Raw genomic sequence first — 23880 nt, 5'->3', positions numbered from 1 at the left:
GGGGTAGGGGCCCTTTTAGATACATGTGTAACATAAGATTTTTTTTTTTTTGACAGGCAGAGTGGACAGTAAGAGAGAGAGAGACAGAGAGAAAGGCCTTCCTTTGCCGTTGGTTCACCCTCCAATGGCCAGCGCGCTGCGGCCGGTGCACTGCGCTGATCTGATGGCAGGAGCCAGGTGCTTCTCCTGGTCTCCCATGGGGTGCAGGGCCCAAGTACTTGGGCCATCCTTCACTGCACTCCCTGGCCACAGCAGAGAGCTGGACTGGAAGAGGGGCAACCGGGACAGAATCCGGTGCCCCGACCGGGACTAGAACCTGGTGTGCTGGCGCCGCAAGGCAGAGGATTAGCCTTAAGATTAGCCATAAGATTTCTTTTTAAATTGTATTCAAATTTCAAAATGAATTATCCTTTTTTTTTTAAAAGAAAATTATTTATTAGTTACTTATTTGAAAGTCAGACAGACACACACAGATATCTTCTATCCTTTGGTTCACTTCCCAAAAGCAATAGCTATGGATGGGCCCGACCGAACCTAGGAACCAGGAACTATCCACATTATCTCACATGGTGGCAGGAATCCAAGTACTTGGGCCATCAACCCTTGCCTCCCAGGGAGCTGGAATCAAGAGTGAAGCCAGAACTCTATCCCAGGCACTGAGACATGGGATGTACTGTCTCGAATGGCATCATCACAGCCGCCCCTCTCTTTGCCTTTCATAACAGAGGGATTTGCCCAACCATTGAAGGAGAAGGATTCTGTCTCCCCTGGCCTTTTGTGGCATAAAAGCCAGCCATTCACAGACTGAGTCATAATCATGAGAATATTACATTTCTTTCCTGGAGTGGACGCTGTATTAGAGGCTTCATGAATATTAACAGCTGATGCTTATGGAACGTTTACTAGTGTTTGGCACCTGGCTGAGTCCTTTTCATCCATTTCTCATTTATTCCTCGTGACAGTTCTATGAGGTCAATGACTTCAGTCGCATTTTATGGATGGATTAACTGAGGCTTAGAGAGATGAGTGGCAGAGTCAGGACTTGAGAACTGCATTTGTCTGATTTCAAAGCTGCTGTTCTTTCTAGTACTCCAGGTTGCCACTCAAACAGAAACCATGAAGAGCTGACGCCAGTCCAGGGTGTGGGAAGGCAGTGGCAGACACAGGTGGCAGGAAGAGCTTTCCTGGGCCCATTCTTGGAGCCCAGGCCTCTGCCTTCCAAGCACCCTCCTTGGTCCTCTGACCCTGCAGCAGTGGGTCCAAGTTCACCCTCTGCCTGCCCTGTCCTAGCTGCTGGTTCCAACACCTCTGGATTTAGTACAGTCTGAAAATAACCTGGCCTCTCCTTCCAGATCAGCAGTTCAAGGTCAGGGTTAAATTATGCCCCTGGTCGACCAGGACCCATGGACTCTTCTCGAAAAGCCTCCTTCCTAGCAGATTCTGCTCAGCAGCCTGGCTCCTTGCTCCTTGAGTGGTGCTCAAGTGAATTTTCAATCTGTGAGGCTGGCATCCTCCAGGGCCAATTTGAATTTTGCAACTAAAATGTGGTGCGTTTGCCATGCCCTTGTCTAAATATAGACTGGCCACTGCGTTCCTTAGGTCCTCGCAGGCCCCCACGGTGGGGTGGAGCCAGCCCAGAGGCCCAGAAGAATTCTTCCTTATTAACTCCTCCTCTGAGTGCCCGAGTCTCAGTTGTTTTCCTGGGGGTGGTAACAAAATTTTATTTTATTTTGCTACGGTTTTAAATGGGGATGTCAGCCCTGGAGTCTTGAACCACTGATGGGGACTGTGGTGGGCCTGGCAGCTGTGCAAAAGATCAAATCCGTTTATGCACCGTGGGTGACTGCTTTTTGTTCTTGGATCCTGGGTAAAATACACACATTCCAAGGCTGCTGCCTGCACGGGCTCCCCTAATGGATGATGGGTGTTGCATTCCAAATCAGCAGCTAGCTATCAAGCCCTGAACTCTGGGAAGCTGACATTAAGTTGGAAGGATTTGAACCTTGCAAGTCACCTTGTCACCTCGGAGGGGAGCTGACTTGTCACGCAGATGCTTGGGACTTCTTGGGAGCAAGGAACTAAAAAAAGAGTTTCTTCAGTGACTTTGAAACACACAGTAGGAGTATAAATTGCAGTGCTCTTCCCAGAGTGCAATTGGACAATACACGTCCGAGGTTTTCTCTCTCCTATGTGCCTACCTTTTGATCTAATCATCAAAGTGGACTTTATCCTAAGGAGATCCTAAAGTACAGGTGCACAAAAGCTATCAAAGGAAAATGTATGTATCAGAATATTTATCACAGCTAAAAACATAAAGAGAAATGTACATCAAGGGGAGATGGACTGTCTTAAACATTTAGAGACACTTAAACTTATTCACAAAAATTTCATTAAGATGGAAAAGGTTGGAGCTAGTAGTGGGTAAAACCACTATCTGCAGTGCTAGCAGTGCACAGGCGCCAGTTTGAGTCCTGGCTACTCCATTTCCAATACAGCTCCCTGTTAATATGCCTGGGAAATCAGCAGAGGATGGCCCAAGTGCTTTGGGCCCCTACACCCACAAGGGACAATGGAAGAAGCTTCTGGCTCCTGACTTCAGCCTGGCCCAGCGTAGCTGTTGTGGCCTTCTGGGGAGTGAACCAGTGGATGGAAGACTTATCTCTCTCCCTCTCTCCATCTGTAACTCTGCCTTTCAAATAAATAAATCTTTTTAAAAAGATGGAAAAGGTCAAAATGGTAGATAACACACTCTTGGTGAATAACAGTTACAGAAATGTAAACTGGTATAAAAACTGGTATAATCCATGTGGAGGACAGTTTGGCAATATTGACAAAAACACTCAAAAATTTATTCTGACTAGTTCATTGCCAGGATTTTACTTTTTCTTACAGATATATTTGCCTACATAAGAATTATAAAAGTATTATTTTTAGTAACTAAATTTTTTTGACAGGTAGAGTTAGAGAGAGAGAGACAGAGAAGAAAGGTCTTCCTTCCGTTGGTTCACCCCACAAATGGCCACTGTGGCTGGCGCGCTGCGCTGATCCGAAGGCAGGAGCCAGGTGCTTCCTCCTGGTCTCCCATGGGGTGCAGGGCCCAAGCACTTGGGCCATCCTCCACTGCCTTCCCGGGCCACAGCAGAGAGCTGGACTGGAAGAGGAGCAACCGGGACAGAATCCGGCACCCCAACCGGGACTGGAACCCAGGGTGCCGGTGCTGCAGGTGGAGGATTAGCCAAGTGAGCCATGGCACCAGCCAGTAACTAAATGTTAAAACAAACTAATTGTCCTTCTACATGAATTTATTGGAAAAAAAAGCAAAGAACAAGAAAGGAACAACACACATGTATCAAAAAAGAATGAGGCTGCCACTATTTGTACTGAAGTGAAAAGATCTTTATGATCCATTGTTTGGAGAAAAAAGCAAAGTGGAGAAAAGTATTTGTACTCTGTATTGACACTGCAAAAAGAACTTGCAAATACACTTACATAGGCTATCTCTGAAAGATATGCAAGAATCTAATAATCATAGTTACCTCCAGGAATGAAAACTCAGGGATGTGAGAGGGACATGCTTTTTACCCTACACTTGCACCTTGTGAATGTGATTCCTTGTGTGTGTCATCTGTTTACAGAAGCGGGCTGCTTACATAACTGGATTGCTTGAGTACATTAGGGTAGCTTATATTATGGAATTCAGTGTAATATTAAAATGATGGAAAAAATGATGAGTTATTGATTGGCAAGAAACCATGCTTGATGAGTAGTGAAGAAAGCACTGGGTGATCCAATTTGTATTAATACCACTCATGGAAAATTCTGGGATGTTTCATGGGAAAATATTAAATGTGCAAATATAGATGGTGCCATGGTCTGAGTGTTTGTATCCCCTCAAATTCCTGTGCTTAGACTTAATGCCCAGTGCAGTGGTGCTGAGAGATGATTAGGTGATAGGCCCTCATGAATCTCACTACTGTCCTCATGTGAAAAAGGCCCACAGGTGATTGTTGGCCCATTTTGTCAAGTGAGGACACATGGAGGGCACCATCTATGAGGTCCTAACCAGACACTGAACCTGCCAGGGCCTTGATCTTGTACTTCTCAGCCTCTAGAACTCTAAGCAATAAGTTTCCATTGTTTATAAATTATACAGTCTAAGGTATTTTGCTACAGAAACCCAAATGCACTAAGACAGGCAGTCTGCTTATGAGCGACTTCTTTCTTTTTTATATCTTACTGTTATTTATGAATTATTTTTTGCTACCAAGAGAGAAAATTATTCTCATTTAAAAAAATGCAACACCAAAAAAAATCAAGAACCCAACAAAATATATGTTTGAAATGGGGGAGTAGGCAGGGCTATAACCAGGAGAGGAAGGAGCCAAGGTCATTTCTAAGTGTTTTAGGGCTGGTAATCACAGAGTAAAAACTAGCTATCTATGTATCTATATATCTATAGGTAAAATTAAATCAAAAATGACTAAAGACCACAGTCCTTTTTCAGCCATTGACAAATTTTCTCATAAAACAGAAATGTATATAGTCCCCACTATAACGCTATTGAAACCCAATTTATAAACTCTATTAAATTTTTATAATCATTTATTTGAGAAGGAGAGAGAAAGAGATGTGGGGAAGAGAGAGAGAGAGAGAGAGAACTGAGAAAGACCTCTTATCCACTGGTTCACTCCTCAAATGTCTGCAAAGGCTAGGGCTGGACTTGGGCCAAAGTGGGAACTGGGAGTGAGGAACACTATCTAGGTTTCCCACATGGGTGGCAGAACCCAATCACTTAAGCCATCGCTGTTGCCTGCCAGGGTCTACATTGGCAGGAAGCTGGAATTCAGAGCCAGAAGTGGGAATCAAACCCAGGTATTCAGGTATGGGATATGGGCATCTTGATGCATAAGTTAAATGCCCACTCCCTCCATCACATTTTCTTAATTTGATGTTTTTAATCATAAGTCAGTGTATTTGTTCATTGCAGCAAGTGAAATAATACAGAGGATATGAAAATTTAATAATATGTTCTTTCTTACTCTACCCTATCCCTTAATGGCTTTCAAGAATGGGATTACACATTGCTCTATAACTTGCCTTTTTTATTTAGTTATCATGAACATCCCTCCAAAACGGTAGATCAGTAGATAGAAGTGTGTATGGATTTCAAAATTACTTGCACCAAAATAAATTTATTTTAAAATTTCATTTCCATGAACTTTTTGAAGTACCTGCATATAGATCTAACTTATTTTTTAATATCACTATATATTTTAATATATTTCAAATTCCTTGTATAATAGGATAGGACACAATTAGGCTAAATCTAAAATACCAAATATTCCATGCCTCTGCAATTCCATTTCTAGGAATTTATTCTGAATATAAGTGCACAGACATATGTATTTTATATACACACAAGATCTTCAAAAAGTTCAGGAAAATGTGTATTATGGAAAAACTATAAATATTTTCACAAATTTGGGGCACAAAAATAAATTTATCTTTAAATTCATTTTCCATGAACTTTTTGAAGTCCCCGCATTTATATGAATGTGTTGCATTATGTAGTTGTAGTTGTGAAAGACCAAGAATAACCTCAATATCAATCAGTTGGGAAACTGGTAAGTAAAATAGGATGCTCCATAAATTTTTTTTTTTTTTTAAATTTATTTGACAGAGCTATAGACATTGAGAGGCAGAGAGAAAGGTCTTCCATCCGTTGGTTCACTCCCCAAATGACGGCGCTGTGCCGATCTGAAGCCAGGAGCCAGGTGCTTCTTCCTGGTCTCCCACATGGATGCGGGGACCCAAACACTTGGGCCGTCCTCTACTGCCCTCCTGGGCCACAGCAGAGAGCTGGAATGGAAGAGGAGCAACCGGGACTAGAACTGGTGCCCATATGGGGATGCTGGCACTGCAGGCAGAGGATTAACCAAGTGAGCCACGGTGCTGGCACACATAAAATGGGTTTTCATGTGGTCATGAAAAGAATAATAACTCTATACTCTGACACAGAAGTATGTCTAGATATATTGTTGAGTAAAAGAATACAACCTTCACTGAAGGGTTTTTTTTCAAATGACACCATTAGTAAAATAAACACAATACAGGATGAACATATGTACACAATCCACATCCATATCCTCACTAACACACATGTACACATATTCACTTGTATATTATATATATTCAAATATTTAATATCTATACTTGAACATACAAATAGAATATTTCTGGAAGGGTACACAACTGATCTGGTAACAGTGTTTATCTCTGCAGAAAAGGTGTGTACACTGTGGGGATGTGGATCTAAAGCTGGGAGCTGGGGGTCAGGAACACAATCCAGGTGAGGACAGAAGAATTTGTTTCACCGTTCTCTTTTTTTCCTCTTTCTGATTTAAATGAAAGTCTATGCATCACTTAAACAGATAAATTAGTTGACTCAAAACATGGCCGTGCATATTCGTTCATACCAGTTACAAAGTGTGATGGCACTGTTCAAGTGCTTTGTGGTTATAAGGCTATTTTTTTTTAATAAAGAAAAGATGATAGAATACCTCACATCTTTCGTAATGTCCTAAGGCAGGGCTCTTACTCTATGGTAAGTGGGTCCGTGGAAAAAAACTATCTTAAAAAAAAAAAAAAGAAAAAAAAAAACCTTTGGCTGAAAGTTTGCATTTTCCTACTGTAGGAATGTAGTCTACCAGTCCTAGTAGAAGCAGCAGGATTTATCACCCACAGAAATCAGATTTATAATATCATATTACAATCATTGAAGATATCTTAAAATATTTCCACTTGTCACTACTTCAAAATTACAGTAGTTATTTATTTGACTTGCTGCTAGATCTTGTTTATTTAATATGTTAAGAAAGACATTTGTAACTCTATAATAAATTTGTTTTTCTACCATTATAATAACAATATTTCAATATAATTGGATTTCTTTGAAACCCTATGTCTTTCATTTTATGTGTCCATTGTGAGAGGGGCTTTAGCAGATTGCCAAAGTGGTCCATGGAACAACAACAACAAAATCCCACAGACCCTGTGTTAATGTAAATTCTGAAAAGTTGGGGACCAGGGGACACAAACGGGTGCCGTAGGGGGATGTCCCTGGAGACAGGGAGATGGGACCCTACCACTTTTTCTTGATGTCGGGTACAATTAATGGCCTGAATATATAAATCAGACATGTAATTTTTGTTGTTGTTCCAGTTAGTGGAGCCTCCTCCTCCCTGACCAGCTGCCTTCCTGGATCTCGGCCTGGCCCTGTGCTCGTGGTGCGAGCCCTGCGGCCAGCGCCTGCGAATGACAGTGAGCCCTGTCTGCCCTTGGTCCCATTTTACCCTCCTTCTGGGGCGCTAAGCTCAGCCTCTAAGTCATGATTGTTAGCCTGACAGGAAACTCTGTCTTAAAGAAGAATTTCAAAAAGCGGGCAAGGTCAAGCCCCAACTCATCCTAGCCAGAGAGAAAGCTAAGGGGAGCAAGACACGGCTCAGAAAGTTAAATGTCGGGGTAGGGCTCTGTGAAGAATGGTCCACTTGGATGTACTAGAACATTTTGTTTCTGAACATTCTGGCCTGAATTGCTCACTGGTGCAACTTTTATAGCACAGTTGTTGTGTGCACAGGGAGAGGGGCACTTGAATGTTCGGAGGGGGCTCCAACATGCTGCTGGTGGGTGTGGCCAAGAGTGTTGACAGAGCCCTAAGAATGCTAAGCTGCCAGTGAGGACAGATTCTACTGTATCTAGGGCTGACTCATGCTCTGTCATAGTAGGAGGTGTGATCATGGATGGGGTGAGGATGCCAGACTTCTAAGTCCTTCAAAGGCAGCTCACTTTCCCTCTCTCCACCCCCAGATCCTATTTCAACCCACTGGTCTTTCTGTCATCATTCAGATTACATCACCCATCTTGTGCTGAAATTGATCCATTTCTTCATTTAAAAAATGATTTATTTACTTGGAAGGCAAAGTGACAGAAAAGGAAGAGACAGAAAGAAATCTTTCATCTGCTAGTTCACTCCCCAAATGGCTGCAACATTTGGTTGAGGCCAGGCAGAAGCCAGGAGCCAGGAATTCCATCCAGGTTTCCCACATGGGTTGCAGGGACCCAAGCACTTGGGCCATATTTTGCTGCCTTCCCAGGTATCTTAGCAGGAAGCTGGATTAGAAGCAGAGTATCTGGTATTGGAACCAGGACTCCAATACAGGATACCCATGTAAAAAGCAGCTTAACCCACTATGGCATAACACTGGCTCCATTTCTTCACTTCTTCACTCATTCACCAGCTCCTTAGGGCCACCCCAAGTCAGCCAGGCATAGGTATAACCAGGGTAAGTGCACCAAATGAAGAAAACTTCATTTAAAATTTCAAAACCAACATTTACAGTAAGTCCTGCTTCCCACAAAATGTTCACAGCACAAGCTATGTCTTTCTTCATTTCATCTCCTGTGATGCATCTTTCTCTGCACTGAGAGTGTCTCCCTCCTCCCCCATCTCAGGCTCGATCTCAAACTGGGGTATGACTAGATAACTCTATTGTAAACACTTTTACTCTGGGTTTTAAAATAAGGAGGCATTGGGGGCCAGTAATGTAGCACAATAAGGTAAGCCTCTGCCTGTGGTGCCAGAATCCCATAAGGGCACAGGGTCAAGTCCTGGCTGCTCCTCTTCTGATCCAGCTCTCTGCTATGGTCTAGGAAAGCAGCTGAAGATGGCTCAAGTGCTTGGGCCCCTGTACCCACGTGGGAAACCAGAGGAAGCTCCTGGCTCCTGGCTTAGGATCAGCTCAGCTCTAGCCATTGCAGCCATCTGGGGAGTGAATCAGCAGATGGAAGACCTTTCTCTCTGTTTCTCCCACTCTCTGTAACTTTATCTCTCAAGTAAATAAAAAAAAAAAAACTTAAAAAATAGGGAGACACTACTATTGTTCAAACCAAGACATTTTTGAGAATAAGAAGGGGTTATTATAATAATCATATCTTCATAAACAGGCATAAATGAGGACTTTCTGAGGCAAACTAGGATGTAGTCACCCTGTTACCCAGCACACAAGCCCAATGTGTCCTTAGAGCACCAACAGAGCGTGGGTACCTTCACTTTTTGATATTAAAGAAATCAAGGTTGCCTTCATGGGAAAAACCCAATGTTGTTGGCGTTCCTTAAACTCAGGCTTCTCTCTGTGTGTATGTGTGTTTTAATGTAGAATTACATTATGGTTACTCCTTGACTCATGATGAGGTTACATTGTGATTAAACCCATTGTGACTGAAGATATCAAAAGCTGAAAATGCATTCAACACACACCTAACTAACCAAACATCCCAGGTTAGCAACACAGCACCTGTAGGAGTATCGTTTACCCTCATGTCCCAGAGCTCACTGGGAGCTGTGGCTTGCTGCCATTGCCCAGCGTTGTGAGAGAGCATTGCATAGCCTATTGCTAGCTTGGGAAAAGACCAAATTTTGCAATTCCAAGTATGATTTCTATGGAACATTTATTGCTTTTGCACCATTGTAAAGTCAAAACATTCTAAGTCCAACCATCCTAAGCTGAGGACTTTCTTCAACCTTTGGCCTTTAAAGACAGACCTCCATCTGGCCTTGCTATAAAGTTGCCACAATGGTTTCCTCCTTTCCTTCTTGTTAGGGAACCATCTCTGATGGTATATCTCACAGAGGTGAAGATGACGAGGGCCAGTAAGGTAACGGGGCATGGAGGCCCATGGGGGCTCCTGGAGGTGGATGACTGCAGCCCTTAAGAAAGTATGAAGACACCATCCAATGGCCAAGCCCATGCCTGTGTATAGTTTCTTCATTTACCCAGTCTTTCTCAAAGGCTCCGTGACCAGGCCGAGACTTGCATTCTGGTTTCAAAATAGGATCAGTATATGATGGTCTCTTTTAATGTGTTTTTGGTAATTTCCAGGAATGGGACAAGCCACTTAACCCCTGTAAGCCCATTCCCTCATTCAGAAATGAATGACATTCAGAAATGAATGACAATATTTATGACAGGTCTTCAAAAAGTACACTGTAAAAAAATTATGTGTAAATTAAAAAAAATTTTGGATTTATTTTATTTGAAAGGCAAGCAAATGAAAGAGAGAGAGAAAGAAAGAGAGATAGAGAGAGAGAATCTTCCATTTGCTGGTCTACTCCCCAATGGTCACAAGGCCTAGGCTGGACCAGGTAGAAGCCAGCAGCTTGGAACCCTGTCCAGGTTTCCCACATGGGTGTCGGGGGCCTAAATACTCTTGCCATCTTTGCTGCCTTCTCAGACAATTTAGCAGGGAACTGGATTGGAAGTGGAACAGCTAGGACTTGAACTGGCACTCATATGGCATGGTGTCATCACAGCAGCTAGCTTACTGCACCACAATGCCTGTCCCTCAAAATTTTATTTTGCATCATCATAAACATATCTTTTTAATTCTATTTTCCCACAACTTTTGAAGTACTCTCGTATTAGAGGCTCACATGGTAGGTGAAGTGTGGCACAAACCCTGAATTGCAACTGTCACTGCTGTTTGCTATGACATACATACTACGTAGATGTCTCTGGGCATTGAGCACAAGATGATTCAGACCCAGCTCCTGACCCCTCCAGGGGTTTGCAGCCTAGTGGCCCTGCCAAAGTTGTGCCTAGTCTCCATTCTCCTGGGTACACGTGGCGAGCCATGTAAACCGGAGATGAAGGAAGTGACTGCTGCTGGGGCAACTTCATGAGAAAGGTTTCTACAGAGCTGGGTGCTCACAGGTGGACAGGATTTGTATATTCAAAAGGGCCATAAACACACTAGTGGGAAAGGGAATAGCATGAGCAAAGGCACAGGGTGGGAAAGTCTACTTGTGTAATGGAAAATAAAGGACTTAATTCTTCCAGTAAATTGCCAGTGCTGCTCACTCATTCATTTATCCAGTTCGTGTGACGACCTGTGTTACACAGAGATAAAAGATCTGGTAACTGCTTACAAGAGAAGGTAAGTAGATCCCCTGGGGTCACCAGACAGAGCCACCCTGGAGTGTCTGGGTGTGGGTGAAGGACTAGCCTCAGTGCTCTTATCTTCACGGACTGCCCCACCCCCAGCCTTAGCAATGTTCGCTCACAGCCATGGCATTTTCAAAAGGAAGGTCTATTAACCGTGACTGATTTAGATCACCATCGGCTTTGCTCTGAATTCTCTGTTGCTGAGGGATCAGCAGCTGTCTGCTCTTCCTCTCTGCTCATATAGATATGTAGGTGGCACTAGAGGGACTGTGGGCATTTTGAGGAAGAGTTAAGATACATTCGATGTGTGTTCTGTCAAACATACTGTGCGGTTTGCAGTCTTTCTTTCTGTGTAGCCAGGTCATCAGTAGTCAGAGCTCCCACAGAATGGAAAAGAGGGCTTCTAGAATTAATCTCTTGCTCACAACATTCACACTTGACATTGTGACATCCACAGAAAGCACCAGGGGATGATTCATGAGAGAAGAATAGCCCGAGATTCTGGCATCGCACCTGGGTGGGTGGTGTAGGAGAAGCCAGGTCTTGAGACATATGCAGCCAGAAACGGACGTGTGGAAAGTCTTCTAAATTTTGTTTTCCCAAATTTGACAAAAATCTTAAAAATACAGATGACATTACCAATACTAAGCTGTGATGCTGGAGGAAACCTTCTAAAGTATCAATAATAAAAGAAAACTTCTGACTTCTCTTGCCAGAGAAAAGGCCCAATTTACTTTTGTATTCTTTACCTTCTCCCTAGGATACACTGCCTCTCGGTTGCCAAATGATGGGCACCCTCCTGCTCTTCCTTCCTTCCTTCTCACACTCTGATTTCCCCAGTTCCTTCCTGCTCTTCCTTAAAGTGGGGTCCAAAGCCTCACAGCCGAATATCTCCAATAATGAACTCATCTGGTTACCTGGATTCAAATCCAGGTCTGTCACTGACTGGCTGGGTGACCTGCGAGAAATCTCTCAGTCTCTCTGAGCTTCTGTCTCCTTATCTGTAAAATGGGGACAATGGCACTGTACACTTCATAAGCCTGCAGGGAGAGTAACTGTGAGGATGAATGGAAAGCACCTCCATCCCAGAGTAGCAGGGTAAGCCTGGCACACGATATGACCTAATAAATGGTAGCTGTTAGTATTATTATTATCAGGCGTGGTCAGGGAGCACAGTGCCTGCAGAAGAGTCCTGCAGAGCTGGGAGAAAGCAATTTTCCAGAACAGCCTGGCGGCCATGAGTTATTTTTATGAGCCACATACATACTCAGGAGAAGGCATCTCCTGCATTACAGATCTGAAGAGGCCCTTCTGTGATGCTGTGATGACACTGCAGCTCCACATGCACCCGCTGACGTTTCTGTGGCCTCTTTCGGCCCAGCAGATAGGGTGACTCTAAGACTGGCCTTCTTGCCCGTCATACCTGACAGGGGTAACTCTTCACACATCCTGCTTTCTCTCCCGGCCCCTGTCCACTGAATCTCACAGCAAAGCTGAGGCTCATTTGCCTCTCCCTCTCTTCTTCCCTCTCTCCCTCTTTTCTCCTTTCTTCCCAGCTTTCTTTTCTCCAGACATATTTGCAGTGTCCAGGCATCACTGTGTCTCCAAAGATTCCAAGACTTTAGGAGATTCAGTAAAATTTCAAAAATATTTTTGGATGGGACTGACATAGGGTTATTAATTTTTTATTTTGCTAAGTGAGACATTAAAATATACATACTTACCACTATCATCTCTACTTAACTCACATTGCCATCATTCTATCATAGAGTGCTAAGTCAGTGTTCCAAAATAGAAAGGGCATAGTGTAGTCTTTAGAATAAAAGGACAGTCATTTAAATTGGATACATTTAGATTTTAAAATAATAAAATATTTCCCATTTTGCCATGATCCAGTAAAATCTTTGAGCACCAGATCTCAGGCAAATGTTGGGGAAGCAGGGTAGTAACAATAGGAATAATACAATGAATATTTATGGAGTACCAAATGTGGGGTTTGATAGACTACCTGTGTGACTTTGGACAAGTTACTGAATCTCTCTGAACTCTAATAGTCTCAGCTGTAAAGGCAGGGATGATGATGATGCTTGCCATTCACAGGGATGCATTGTTGAGCAGGGTACCCAGCACAGTGAGGATGCTTTCATGTGTTCATTCTTGTCTCCCCTTCTCTGGGGAGAATTCAGTTCAGAGAAACTGCCTGCCCTCCTGCCAGCCTCCCTGCCTTCTTCCACATGGACTAGACCAAGGGATTGGGCAGAACTTGGAATGTCTCTGACTGCTCTTGGAGAAGCTAAGCTGAGTTTCCTGGACTCTACTCAGGTATCCATTCCAGGGGTTCCTAGGCACAGGAGGACTGATGCTGTACTGGCTGAATACGAATAACCCCCAAAATTTGTTAAAAATAGAGATTCTTGGCCCCAATATGAGAGAATCTGGTACAATAGGTCTATGGTGAGGACCAAGAATCCATGCTTTTGAAAACATCCCCCTCTGTGGAATGTTTCTGATGAACAGTAGATTTGCTGTTGCCCGTGGCCTCTGGTGTTTGGGTTGGACATCCTGCCTGCTCAACTCCTAAGGTTCTGTGGATTGTTCCTAGCATGGTCTTATGTGCCCTGGTGAGTGGTTCAATGAAGACCTGGGAGGAATCTTCATGGCCCTGTTTAGCCACTCCTCCTGACCCCATCTTCTCCATCTCAACAAAAGGCTACCTGGCTACCTAGGTGACTCATGCCAGGGATCCTCTGGATACATTTTGCTTTTCTCTCCCTTGTCTTCCACCATCACCAACCCATCTTCAAGTCTTTGAATCTGTCGCTTATCTCAACTGCCAATGCCACCAGCCTGGTGTAAATCACCATCACTTCTCACTGTGACTGCAAGGACTCCTACTTGTCTTTAAGTTTGTGTACCACAGGGTGGCCCGAGTCATATTTTAAAATTTTATTTATTTGAGGGGCAAACAGACACACATACACATGCATACACACACATACAGATAGAATGCTTCCATCTGTTAGGTCACTCCCAAAATGTCCACAATGGTTGAGACTGAGCCTGGGCTAAAACCAGGAGTTGGAACACAATCTGGGTCTCTTTGTAGATGGGAGGAACCCAATTGCTTAAGCCGTCACTACTGCCTCCCAGGGTCTACATTAGCAGGAAGCTGCAATCAGGGGCTGGAGCCAGGTATCAAACCCAGGTACTCTGATGTGGGGTGTGTTTCTAACTGCAAGGCTAAGCACCCTCTCCCTGAGCTTTTAAAGACATAATTCAGGTAGAATCTTTTGCCTGCTTCAAACTCTTCCATATTGGCCAATGGTCTTAAAGTAAAATCTAAAGTCCTTCACGTGGCCTAAATATTCCCATATTGCCTGCTTCTGCCCATACCTCAAGCTCAGCTTGCACCTGCCTCTCCCTTTTCCCAGGCTCTGTTACTTCCCCATCATTCCTGTCTCAGGAATGTTCCTGTCTCAGGAATATTCCTGTCTCAGGGCTTTCATGTGTGATTTCCTTCTGCCTGCATCCCTCTTTTGCTACTTCCCCCATTACTGAATTAGCTCTTTCAAACAGTTCAGGATTTGGCTTAAACATCACTCATGGCCCTCATGGTATACCAATTCTGTTATACAATTCTGTTAGCATCTCACTGTTTTTCTTGTCTATTTGTGTGCCTGTGTCCTGCAGAACTAAATACTATGGAGCACAACTATCTCCAGTATAATGCCTAGACAGAGTAGCCACTCAATAAATACATATCTATTCAGTGAAGGAATGAATTACAAGGACCCCGGACCCCCTACTTTCTCCTTCTGGCTGGGTTGATCAAGGGCCCAGCTTTGAGAGACCCTAATTATGTGTGGTGCAGGAGGTGGAGAGAAATTTAGCTCTCAGGGGGAACATGGATGGCTTGCCCTGACATTTCCTGGGTTCATTTCTCAGGAGTGGGCAGAATTTTATAAGAGAAGTATCATCAGTAGCTTCTAACGGGGTGGCTCCCAGTTTCCTGGGGAACATCTTCTATAAGAACAGGTTGCTACCAGGGAACAAAAAGGCCAGGCATCTCCTCGGTGCCATAGAACAGGTAGGGGTCTGTGACAGATGTGGATTCAAGTCCTGGCCCTATCACTTCCTTGCTGTGTGATTTTGGGCAAGAAATCCACCATTCTTGAGCTACAATGTATTCATCTACAAAGAGGGAGGATTGATGAGACACTTTCATTGGGAACCCTAGCAAAAGGTCTGCTATGTGTATGTATGTGTCCAATAACCAAGCAATCTTACTAGGCCATGCACCTCATGCAGAAAGGGGCCGTGCTTTGGTTCAGATACTTCAGGGAGTCTTTGTTAACTCAATAAATGATCAAAAGCACTTCAGCTGAGTAGGATTTTCCTCTTCCAGGAAGGATTCCCTATGTGTAAAACTTTCCCCCTCACCAAGTACTCAAACCAAAAGTGTTCCTGTGAGAAGTTATGATCTCTATGCCTTGACGCCTCCAAGCTGGAGGATTTCTTATGCATTTGTAAGACTGGCTCTGTCCTGGGTCATCTCGGAGACCCCCATCCTCTCTTGTGCTTATTGGGGATGGAAAATCATCAGCACCCATTTGAATGAGAGGTCTGGAGAATCAAATCCATGGAGAGGATTCCTGTTTGGATCCAGGACTATAGAGAGCACAACTGTTTCTTTGAAATTGACCTTCATTTATTTGGAGGGGAAAGCAGTTAGTTCAATAATGGCTTCCTGGTGCCTTTCAGCATTGTAAAAGACGGAAGAAAGATTTGGAGTGAGGCAAGGTTCCAGTATTTTCTAAACAACTCACTAAGCCCAGCTACTAGTTGGCTTGCTCAGCACTTCCTGCAACACCCCCCACCTCGGTCTCTCTCACTCCACTGCAATGCACTCCTCAATAGCCCAGACATTCCCTGACCAGGCCCTAGGCGGGTGGCTGTTGATCTTCATTATAATGCTGGGCAGCTGAAGATTCTCTTGGACATCTTGCGTGCAGCCCATGGACAAGAAGTACTGCTATATTCTATTCCAATTATTTCCTGTCCTCCCTTGGCCTGATTCCAGGGGCCAAATAAAGAGGTCATTGTTTGGTGGAGTGCATCCCTGCTCCTGATTAAGTGAGCACTGGTCCCAGATCCAACTTGGTTTGAGGCCACAGGGAGAGGAGGCGGTGGGGAGGGCGTTACAGGTAGGAAGGGCACAGCAGGAGACGAGAGGCCCTGCTCTGCATGCAGCCCAGCCCTGCTCCCAAAAATAAAAAACAGGGCAGAGCGAAAACAAATGGGGCCCCTGGGCAGGATCCCATAGGGGGCATGGCTATTTTTCTCCTTCCCAGAAGGAATCCCAACCCTTCTCTCCCATGGAGAAAACAAACATGGCTATGGAAATGTGCTGCCATCCAGGCCCCTGAAAGTCTATAGCCATTTGGAAGTGACTCCTACCTGCACTTCTGCTTGCCAACCACCATCTCCCCTCCAGAGCTGATTCTCTCTTTATGAGTGAGAAGCTCCTCATGGAAAATTTAGAATTTGGAACCTTCTTCAGATTCCAAAGGAGTTATTGTTCTACATGATGCTACTTTCATTTAGGTGTTATTTCAACTCAGAGGGAGTAGGAACCCGCACCTCCATTTTGCTGGACTGTTTTTCCTAAATGATTAAGAAAACATTCATTGAGCACTTTCTTTGTTTGAAGCTTTTGATTACCTTTGGATCTATCCCAAACTCAGGATAGTTCCCAACTCATGGTGGGGAGTCCTCAACCACACCTCTTGGGGTCCAGGGAAGTGGGATAGTGATGGACTCGGTTCCAGGATGGCACACTGGGAGATCACCAAGACATCATGACTGGGATAGCCAGAGAGTCATTGCAAGGAGAGGAACAAGCCCTGAGAGCATCAGAGAGGCAAGAACCGCTACTTCCTGTTGCGGAGAGGCCAAGAACCTGAGACGCAAGAGGGACAAGGTCTCAGCAGGGCACAGATGGGAAGGAGAGAGACAGTGGGGAGAGTGTGAGAAGAAACTCAGGGTGGGCTTGACTTGAATGGCAGGACCCAGAGAGAAGCCATATCATCCCCAAACCACCTCATGACTAGGAAAGCTCCAAGCCTGGCAGTGTTTGAAACTTTGGTCTCTAGGGTGTTGGAGCCTGAAAGGAGCTGAGAGTTCTTCTGGAAAGTGATTCTCAAGGCCTGGTCTGTGGACCACCTCTTTGAAATCCCCCAGTGGGCTGATTTAGCAGGCAGATTCTTGGGATGCTTCTTACCGATTTGATTTTCTGAGGGTTGGACCCAGGTGGCTACGCTTTTTTATCAGGTAATTCTGATAATAAAGACTGACATCACTTTAGTTCAACCTTCTGTTGTACTCCAGGCACGAGATCTGAAGCCCAAAGAGGTAAAGCAACAAGCCTAAAGTTACAGAGCTCCACCTGTGGCAAAGCTGCTGCCCATCAGAGCAGTGCTCTTTCCATTTCAACATGCTGGAAGTCTCCTCACCTGTTTGGAGTGGGTTGTCCTGGCCCCTGCCAAAGCCTGAACATTTGATCCACTCCTGCATCATGCTGGGCCCTTCTCCTTGCCATGCATGCTCTGGTCACAGCCTCTGCAGGGCATGGGCAGAAAGAATAAAGGGGAAGGACCCAGTTCTCCTCTGACCTTTTAAAAACATGTGTGGATTGGCAAGTGAGGGAGTAGACACACAGGTACAACTGAGGGGGAGACTGCAGTCTGCTTTAGTAGTTCTGATAGCTAATTTTCATTGAGCACTTGCAGTATGCCAGTATCTGGTAAGTCTTCTCCACACGGTAGTGTGAACCTTATGGAGCGAATACCAGTTAGCACCCTATTGTCGATGAAGAAACCGAAGCTCACACAAGAGCAGTCACTTGCCCAAGGTCATGTGCCTAGTGGGAGATCAAGTCACCTCCACGTACAACCATGATGGCCCAATGCAGTGTGAGCCGTCATCCACTGTTAACCTGATGAGACTGCAACAGGACCTTGAGGCACTGGGAAAGCAAAGCAAGATTGTCTGCAGTGGGCTGCGATCACTCCTGGGGGTTGAACCTCAAACCCTTTCCACTTAACACTTACACTGAAAATATTTCTGAAAGGCATTAGCTTACAAAGCACGCCTTAGAAAAGAGGACATGGACAGCAGGTTAAATAGGCTTTTTTCCCTTTATCTTTTATTTTTAACAGAATTCTTGATATCAGTTTGCTTTCTTCCCATTCACTTTTTTTCTCTTGAAAGCAGTGCACCTTCAGAATTTGAGTTGCTGGAGGGTTTGGGTTATACTCAGTTCCAGCTGAGGCCCTGGTGGGCTTGCTGGTGTATGTGGTCCATGTATGCAGCAGCTGTTACCTTTCCCATTATGCTGGCACATGATCATGCCATGATTGCCTACCTCCATTCATTCATTGTGTGCAGCGTTCCCCAGGGAAATGAGAAGAAGCAAAAGCTCATCAGTGCTACCTCTCAGATGGGACAAGGGTCTCCCAGGCCATGTGGACAGCAGGTCCCAGTTCCTGCCTTTACCTCCCAACCAGACCTTGGGTTCTCCCTTAGAAGAAACTAGGTAGCCTCTGAGCTATGCAGTTGGTAGAACCACCCAACAAAATAAGGATGGACATGTTTTTATAAAAAGGGAAGAAAGTACTGAGTTCCTGGTGTCTGGCAGCTGAAGGTTGAACGACAGCTATAATTTCATTCTAGGCATTCCACAACTCACCAGCGTTAGGAACATTTTGGGGCGAAACGTGAGAGTGTGTGACCCTCTGGTCATTTTTCCCCTAGAATCTGAAGCTTCGGCTAAGTCATAGGCTGGCTGGAGCCCGGTGGCTGTGAAACCCTGTTGTTAAGTGACAACGAAGGCAGTGCATGGAGGTGGTAGCCAGCGGTGAAGGGCGGGATGGGGGTTGCAGTGCAGACTCTGCAAAGCTTTTCAAGAGTGTGGTCTCTGCAAGAGCCCTGGAACTGCTGAATGAACGCTGCCTGCCTGTGTATGAGCTGCCTCTCTGCCTCCCGAATGCCGCGTCTGCAGTAACTACAACTATTCTGTATGCTGCATTAGTGATGCTGCCTTAGCCGACACATCCCTACTACCGAAATAACAATGCTGGTGTGGTGCTCAAGCCCACTGTCCTTTTAAATTTTTAAACCAAGGCTGTTGAGTGAGTCATTCCATATCCAAGATTTTCCTCCCGTGTTTCTATTTCAAGTGGCTAGGGACCTTAGTGTGTTCCACTAACACCTGAGTTGGTTTTGAGCCAGCTCCCTAATCTGCAAAGCCTTTGCTGTACAAACAACCCTATCCAATCTCCAAACACACACAGACTGCACAAAAAAACAAAACCCTCAACAACAACAACAGCAACAACTCCAGAGCAAGCTTATCAGGAAACCTGAGCTCCAAGGATGCCCACTTGCCCTCTGCCAGTCTCCAACTTACCGAGTGGGAGGGTGATGAAGAAGGGAAGCCAGCACAAGATGAACATACCGACCACGATGCCCAAGGTCTTGGCTGCTTTCTTTTCCCTGGAGAACTTAAAAAGTTTGACAGCTATGGAACTCCTGGGGTTGTGGCCCTTGGCCTTGGTACTGCTGAGGGTGTCCTCATGAAAGTTCTTGGAGTGGATCCTCAGGGTCAGCTCCTTCGAATTGGACATCTCTTTCATGACTCCCGCCTCCAGGTTCTTGGTGGTCCTCTTGGCCACGATGTAGACGCGGCAGTACATGACCAGAATGACGGCCAGCGGGATGTAGAAGGAGCCCAGAGAGGAGAAGAAGGCATAGAATGGTTCTTCGGTGACCCCACATTCCTTGTCATCATTGGGTGCCGGCTCCTTCCAGCCAAGCAGAGGCCCAATGGAGATGACCGTGGACAACACCCAGACACTGAGGAGCGCCAAGATGGCCTTCCTCCGGGTGACCAGCGCGGGGTACTGGAGAGAGTAGCGCACTCCGATGTAGCGATCGATGGAGATGGCACACAGGCTCAGGATGGATGCGGTGCAGCACAGGACGTCCACGGCCGCCCAGATGTCGCAGAAGATGCGCCCCAGCACCCAGTAGCCAAGCACCTCCAGGGCAGCGGAGAAGGGCAGGACGGTGAAGCTCAGCAGCAGGTCCGCGATGGCCAGGTTGACGATGAAGTAGTTGGTGGGCGTGCGCAGGTGCCGATTGCAGGCCACAGACAGAATGACAAGGATGTTGCCCACGATGGCGAAGAGGATGAAGGCGCCCAGCACCAGGCCCACGGAGATGGCCCTGGTGACGTCCAGCTGGGGCAGAGAGGAGTTGCTAGAGGTCTGGTTGGGACCAGTGAAGTTGGCATTTTTCAACTCTCCCCAGTGGGCAGGTGCTGATGTGTTGTGGCCGGTGTCCAGGTCGGGATTCATTTTAGAGTCCGCCCTCCATAGCCAGGGGGGTGATTGGGCTCGGAAGGGCTGCGGCGAAGGCTCCTCAGCTGCCCTGAAACTTTGCTCTGCCCGTGGTCTTCTTCCCAGAGGCGCCCTCCTGGTGAGAAGTCATGTCCCCGGGCAGTGCAGCCCGGCGGCGGCACGTCCCCTGACTGCACTGAGCCGCTCGCTCGCCTGCCGGAGGAGGAGGAGAAGAGGAGGAGAGAGGGGACGAGGCGGCAGCTCCAAGTTTAATGGTCCACGTCAGGCGCGCCGGGCCGGCGGGCGAGCGCTGGCGGGAGCGGGCGGCAGGGCAGGGGCGCGCGGCAGCGCCCGGCCCGCGGCGGCTCTGCACCGCGGCGCCTCCTCCGCCCAGCGAGCGCCGAGGAGGGTCTGCTGTCAATGAGCCGCCTCTGGGCTGACTGCACGGCGGTGACATCAGGCGGGGGAGCCCGGCGCCCTGACTCCGCGCGGCACTAGGGGGCAATGCGGGTCCAGCCAAGGCCCGCGCAGCCCCGACGCCGTGGCGGGAGGCCGGCCGCGCCCCCAGCCGCGCCCGGGGCGGGCCCGTGGCGGGGGCGGGGCTCAGGGCTCAGGGCCGGGCGTGGGGATCCCCCGTCACCCACCTGGAGGACTAATCCCGCTGGGATTATTCTCCCTGCTATTCACTCCTCGGTTTCTAAAGTGGGATGGGGTGACTTACCTCTGAATAGGGGGTTGCTTGGAATCAGGACCCGGATTTAATGGGATGTGCAACTTGGCTGGCCCCTGAAAGAGGAAGCATCGCAGGGTTAGGGGAGTGGGAGAGGTGAGAGTATGATCCGAGATAATCAGCCCCCTTGCGTTGTCCCTACTGTGGCTCCGCTTCATTCATTCGCTCAGACACTAACTCATTCATTCAGTGAATTGGTACCCGCTGCTGCCCCCCCGCGGCCCCTCCACCCTGTTGCCTCCTAGGGGCTGTGGGTTTAGCAATCCAACGACTTAGATGCCCGCCTCCCAGGAGCAGGCATTCTGGTGAGAGGAGGCAGACACATCAACAAATTTTAAGGGGTGAGTCACATGAAGACAGGTGTTAGGATGAGAATAAAGCACAGGGAGGGAGATGCAGTGGGTGTGTGTGCGTGCTGGTGGTGGGATCTGAACTTTTAAACAGCTGCTTGGGATGTCTGCATTACTTTTGAGTGCAGACCTGAAGGAGTGAAGGGAAGCAGCCAGTTGGCTGATTCAGAGGAGGGTCTCTGGGATCTGGGTCCTTGGCTAACTTTTTTCTTTCTTCCTTACTATGTTGGGTATTTGACAACATGGACACACTCCCAGAAGTGAGCGAATGGTGCTTAGGAGAAGTATGGGCTGCCACCCCCCCATTCCCACCCCGCAACCCCAACCTAGGAAGAGCCTAGATAAAGTAGCATTTATCCCACATTTCTTATGCCCTAGACAGTTCACTCCTTCTTTTTACATTTTCTCAAGACCCTGTGAGAAAAGGACTGTTGTCATCCTCATTTCTACTTGGCAGGTGTAGTCACAGGGACGTTTAACTCAGCCTAAATCCACACGGCCATGGAGGAGAGGAACTGGGAATTGAACCCAGCTGTGAGGTCTCTTTCAACGCTGAGCACTTAACTGCTGTGTCACACTTTCCCCCTAGGGACAAGGTAGAGGACGGAATGACTGTTACAGATGGAGCTGTGTTCCAAGTGCTAAATGTTGGGACCTGAGCTACTAGTGCCGGGAGGGAGTTCTCACTTACTGAGCACCTGCTGGTAGTCAAGCACTTACTCATTTTCTTTTAGTCTTCGCAGCGATTCTTAGAAGTGTAACTGTTCTCCGTAGACGGATGAAAAAACAGTGGTTCAGAGGAAGCAGACATCCGAGATCGTGTGACTGGTAGACCTGCGGCAGAGCAATAGACATAGGCAGCTGGAGACTGAAAAGTCAAGCCTGACACCCTTTTTACTCCAGCCCACAAGCCCTGCGTTTCAGACTTCTCAGCCCCTACCCTTGATGATCACTGCAAACTTGGTATTCAGGGGTGGAAGCAGGGTTCTCTCAGGGTGATTTACAGCCAGGCTTCCCAGATGTAGGCTCTTTAGCTCTTACTTTTTGGAGGTGGGGGCAGGTGGTTTTAATCTTCTCCTGCCAAAATGCCCAGACTCCCAGACTGCATGATTTTTACAATTTCAAGGATTTTTACATGAGGTTAAGAAATGTGTGGTGGAGACAACCCTGAGAACAGATTTCTCTATTGCTTTTCTATTTCAATTAAATTGGCCCAAGTTGGAGGTGAGTATTCAAAATCAGAGATTCATAGGGTTGGAGTGATTTAGAGCTTCCAGAGCTCCCAGAACTCCAGCTTGTCTGATTTCCCACTTGGGAGGTGGTAAAGGGGGCAAAGTGCATTGGCAAGCTGCCAGAGCTGCTCAGGGGGCAGAGGCACTTACCAAACGGTTTCCCTGGCCCACAGAAGGGAGCTCCTGCTGCTGCTGTGGAGGCATCCACCCGAGACAGCCTCTCCTGACTGACATGGTGAAGGGGGAGACTGGGATGACTTGGGCAGCCATCTGCCAGGGTTGTTGTGAAGAGGAGAGATTGCTACCAGTCCTGGGTCATGTATTAATCTGGCTGGAGATAGAGGCTGGCCCAGTGATCTTTTGAGACGCCTTAGTTCCAGGTGATCAGCTTCTCTTGCTGGATAATGTGATCCTGAACGCAATACCAGTGCCCTTTCTCTCCTGCCTCTTGTACAGGGGGTAGGAGTGGGGCATCAACCACACCATCCCTACCATTACCTTGTTTATTGAAGTCTAGGCTGATGGAGCTTCTCTTGAACTGGTTTACTCCCCCAAAGAAGTGGGAGGAGAGAGAGAATGCCAATAAACTGGCACAAAGCTGGTGATTAACACAAAGACGGGGATGCAGGGAGGGGATGCAGGGAGGGGACAGTAGGAAAAGCAAGTTCTAAGTCCACATTTTGATTGTTGTTGCCTGTTCCCCACTTCCCTGGGCATTAGTTTCACCGGCTACCAAACAGGCATCAGCACACCATTGAATTCACAGAGGCCATATCTACATGTCCACAATACTCAGCTGCAATGCAAAGACTCAAGACTATCAGACATTTTCCTCTGGTGGCAAAGGGCCAGGAGCAAAACAGTGAGCTCAGCTGAGATTCAGAGTAGTTTTTTTCCTAGATGAGAATTTTCATCTTGATTCAGGTGTCAGAAATTATCAAGCTGGATTGAGAAGTTCAAAATTATTGCATATTTCAGCCATATTATCATTTACTGGTATCTTTTGCAAAGGCAAAACAAACATCCCGGCATAAAAACAGACAGGCACTGCAGCTGCTTAATAGAATCCCACGAAGCAACCTTTGCTAATGGTCATTGCCTTGCTGCTCTTCCCCTCCCTTCCCTGGAGGTGGTTCCTAACCCCTCTGGCTGATTTTTGACCCATGGAAT

The 23880-nt window shown here is 46.5% G+C and overlaps 1 protein-coding gene across 6 annotated transcripts in view; it reads right to left on the bottom strand.

Moving 5' to 3' along the window:
- The window catches only part of ADRA1B (adrenoceptor alpha 1B), a 59512-nt gene extending 36528 nt beyond the window's left edge, over positions 1 to 22984 (bottom strand). Inside the window, exons 1-5 of one of the 6 annotated variants that reach the window (XM_089334539.1) lie at positions 22419 to 22534; positions 22199 to 22312; positions 21120 to 21184; positions 19468 to 20611; positions 5678 to 5859 (exon numbers count right to left, since the gene is read on the bottom strand). In XM_089334539.1, the coding sequence (XP_089190665.1) occupies positions 5831 to 5859; positions 19468 to 20416 (978 nt within the window). In that variant the 5' untranslated portion in view covers positions 20417 to 20611; positions 21120 to 21184; positions 22199 to 22312; positions 22419 to 22534 and the 3' untranslated portion in view covers positions 5678 to 5830. 6 annotated transcript variants of the gene reach the window in all.
- Between the last annotated feature and the right edge of the window lie 896 nt (positions 22985 to 23880).

This window comes from Oryctolagus cuniculus, chromosome 6 (genome assembly GCF_051225735.1).
Source record: "Oryctolagus cuniculus isolate XC-2025 breed Fujian yellow rabbit chromosome 6, ASM5122573v1, whole genome shotgun sequence".
NCBI classification, from domain to species: Eukaryota; Metazoa; Chordata; class Mammalia; order Lagomorpha; family Leporidae; genus Oryctolagus; species Oryctolagus cuniculus.
The sequence above is the reverse complement of the archived record's forward strand: the minus strand, read 5'-3'. Positions and strand labels throughout refer to the sequence as shown.